Source organism: Osmia lignaria, chromosome 9, assembly GCF_051020975.1.
Source record: "Osmia lignaria lignaria isolate PbOS001 chromosome 9, iyOsmLign1, whole genome shotgun sequence".
In the NCBI taxonomy this organism is placed as follows: Eukaryota; Metazoa; Arthropoda; class Insecta; order Hymenoptera; family Megachilidae; genus Osmia; species Osmia lignaria.
The window spans coordinates 14,310,714-14,314,484 of record NC_135040.1 but is presented as its reverse complement, the minus strand read 5'-3'; the positions used below and the strand labels follow the sequence as shown (position 1 = coordinate 14,314,484).

The 3,771-nt window shown below is 44.9% G+C and overlaps 1 protein-coding gene across 7 annotated transcripts in view; it reads right to left on the bottom strand.

Annotated features, from left to right (window-relative positions):
• sog (chordin short gastrulation) overlaps nucleotides 1-3,771 on the bottom strand; it is a 71,549-nt gene that overhangs the window by 10,866 nt on the left and 56,912 nt on the right. For all 7 annotated transcript variants that reach the window (XM_076690227.1, XM_076690229.1, XM_076690230.1 and 4 more), the window contains 2 exons: nucleotides 3,464-3,615; nucleotides 2,207-2,533 (listed from right to left, as the gene is read on the bottom strand). In XM_076690227.1, coding sequence (XP_076546342.1) covers nucleotides 2,207-2,533; nucleotides 3,464-3,615 — 479 coding nt within the window. The remainder of the gene's footprint in view (nucleotides 1-2,206; nucleotides 2,534-3,463; nucleotides 3,616-3,771) is intronic.

Below are 3,771 nucleotides of genomic sequence, written 5' to 3'. Positions count from 1 at the left end.
CTGCAACGATCGGAAACGCAAACAAGTTTACTTTTAATTCACAGTATTTTTTTTTTTTTTTTAAGAAAATGTCCCTCCCTATCAAACTGTTATCGATACTGTTTAGCGGAACACAGAGAATGTTCGAGGCGATGCAACAAGTCGAGGATACTTTTTTCTTAACGTAATACTGGCGCGATCCGTGGCCGCGTTCCATTTTCATCGTAATGGATGGACCCTTTTAATGGTCGGTCCGGGCGAACGAGTCCGGTTAAAGGTTTTCTCCTTAAAGGTCTCTCGTCGTGGCCGTGTCTGGATATCGCAACGAGGCTATGCCACGATTCTAACGAGCGTACGCGACCAACAAGCAAAAATAAATCAACCATCGATCCAGCGTTTCTTTTACCAATAGACCTTCTTCGTGTAATAATGAAACTTGATGCGTTACAATATTCTATAAACCTACAAATATTTTTACCAAATAAAAAGCTTAAAAAATCGGATGATTAAATATCAATCAAAGACGCGTTTATTTTACATCGGATCATCGGGTAATCTGTAGAAATGCTGATGTCACGAGGAATTGATGAAAAAAGAGCTGCGAATAGCTGGAAAAGATTGGAAAGACGGTGTGCGTTGCGGATCGTGTCGGACAGTAACTCGAAGCACGAGTGGAATGCAGCTGATGAGGGGTTAAGAGCGATCGTGTAAACCGGAAATTGTCGCGTTCGCCGAGTAAAGTACCGTGACGATCTCGTGCTACTAGTTCTGAACGGTACGCGTTCAATAGCGCTCGTTTAATACCTACACAGAATACCAGAAGAAACGTATTATTACGTTCGATCGAGGCTTTCCAGTCGGTTCTCTTGCGACAGTAACGAATAGCCTTTAAGGCTTTTCTTTATCAAGCCGCTGTGCAAATTTGTTGGCTAGTCGATCGTAAGGTAGCATCGATGTCCTTATCGTGGCGAACTCGTACTCCCGCAATATGGACGGCTCGTCCTGACACTCTTCTTTGCTCGCAATTGGCACGACTGCAAGTTGCACCACTATTTCTGTCAGCGTAACAGAAGTGCGCTACCGCGAATCGCGTTTTATCTTCTTACGCCTCTACAAATCATAAATTTCCCTCGGGCCAACAAGTGCATTACCGTTCCTCGCGACTAATTCTGTCCTGGCACGAATTAATTAACACGTCTCTAGGTAAACTACCTTGTAAACATTATCGATTCTTCTACATCACCGTCTAAGTGTTATCCACAAATTGCGCTAACAAGCATCGCGGAGACTGTAATTTAATTCGCAGGTGTAATTTGTGTACGCGAGAATTATGTTAATTCGATTGCACCACGTGCAATTTATATTCATACGTACGTAAACCGCTCGCTCTAATTTGATCGCTGAATTTATATCGGCGCGAAATCGCGGCGATTGTCTCATAAAGGCAATTTACGCGACCGCGAGTCGCACTAATCTTCCTACGACCACAAATTGCCGCAACGTTCCCGCATCACTGACTAGAACGATCATATTCCCTCTCCCCCTTCCGGCAGTAATCTTCCGAAATTTCCGCGCCGCCGATTGCTCCCTCCGATCGAAACCGTTCGCATTCCGTTCGCGAAATAGTGGCCAATCTTGGCTGCAAAACCGTCTCGATCCTGGAACGCTTCTGATGCTTTCATTTCACCTTCGCCGCGCCGTCCTTATTGCGTGGTAGGGATGAAAAAACTGTAGGTACAACGACCACCGAGAATTTGCCATGGACATATTTACCTGATCGTCCTAGCAACACGGCTGACGCCTTGCACTCAGATTAAAGTAATTTCGAGTGTACGTTTACCCGTTGGTATAAGCAAAAAACAATATCAATATTAATAATTCTAAATGCAGATCGGGAAAAATTCATATTTGTTTCAGATTTATTCTAAGAATCGCTGATCAGCCGATTCAAAAGTGATTAGTCGAAGGCTGACGTTCGCGAGATACGAGGCGTTGATTGCGAATATTTATGCATAATCAGTCACGCTAGCTTGACACTTAAGAATGATTGAAACACAAAACTGACCGCGACCCGACTGAACATATCACGCCCTAACATTTTTCCACGCCGACATTACCGTCCGTGACTTTAATCAATTGCAACAGCCTGTTCGTTTTAAATCCACGGAAGCCAATTGCAATTAATCGTAACAAAGATATTACTAAATATCGTTCGAATGCTTCTCACCTTACACCTGCACTTGACGCATTTCATCTCCCCGTGGGAGTGGACACGCGGGTGCCATTCCATCCCGTTCTCGTACGGTCCGCCGAGAGGGTACTTGCAGCCACCGGAAGCGAGTATCTCCTCGGGGGTGCGTCTGGTGGAGGGTACAGCTTGGTCGCGGGGTAGACGGGTCGTATCGCCGGCTGCGACGCCGGCGTTCGCGGTACTGGGCGTCGTCGTCGGGCACTGTCTGCAGCAGGCCTTCTTGCTCGGTCTGAAGGCGATCTTCTCGTCGCAGTCCAATGGCGGACACTGCACCCGCGGACATTTCACCTCTAGCGTGACCGGCTGCAAGATAAATGCGGTCTTTAGTCGATATTTAACGCCGCCTTCGAATCCTCAGAAAGTATTAACTGCTATCGCAATTGTGATTTAATCACAATTAAATCAAATAAAAGTAATCAACCCGTATTACTAATGTGATAAAAACATTAATTACGAAATGAAATGAAGTTAGAAAAAAAAAAAAAATGATAAGTGTTACCGACTTAATTCTTATTTCGCACACCCAGAACGACAGTCAAAGGGTTAATTCGGCGCTGGTGACAAAGGAACGAATCGAAACGATCCTATTATCTTCGTTAATGGAAGGAAAGATTTGGAGGGACGTTTCAATGCATGACTCCAAACAATTTCCTTATAATATATATTTAGAAAGGCCTGTCACCGATTACCGATCACCCGTGTTCCGTGCTCTTTTCATGACTCGGCAGAGAGCAACCGCATTCTTCTGGCGCAACGAACCCTCGTTGTGTGTCTGTCTGCTTGAATTTTTCTTTTTTTCTTCATCGTCCTAGAGAGCTTTCAACTTACCTATACGTCTCGGTACGTACAACGGGTTATAATATACAGATACTTTATATGTCGCAGGATCGCGTTGATGGTGGCCTGGGTATCGTTACGAAACGCCGCGGTAAAGTGAACGTATGGTAAAGAGGTAAACAAAGAATCTGGAAAAAGTCATGCACGCTTGGAATTCGAGTTGCCAACGCGATCCCTAGCGTTTCAGAACATTATCTACGGCCGTCGGAACGATTCGAATGCCGATCTTTCGAAAGTCGACCTCAGGTTAAAATGCGAGAGATTTGCGTCAGTCGTCGGTTATCCAGCGCGCTCGACTAACTTGCGATGCTATCTTGGTGGAAAATAAAAAGAAAAGAATAGCCCCTGTAATATGCATGCAAATGCGGATGAAAAGATGGCTTTTTATCAACTTACGTCGCATGTGCACACCGCGCAGGTATCGAATCCAGCAGGTGGCAGATATGGGTGCCAGGATGCTCCTGGTAAGTGGAACTGACCGGCCAGGGTGCAGCCTCTCGTCACCGAGCTAACGTTTTTTCCTGTACCGTTCACGTTGATACCGGGACCTGTACAGAAATCATTAAATCAGAAAAAAAACGAAAAAAAAAAAAACACGATTTCGAGACGGTGCATCGATTAAAATTAGCTGGAAGATTTCGAATATGTTACAGGAAAGTGGCAAAGACACAGCAGACGGTGCGTTTATCTGAAATTAATTCCAC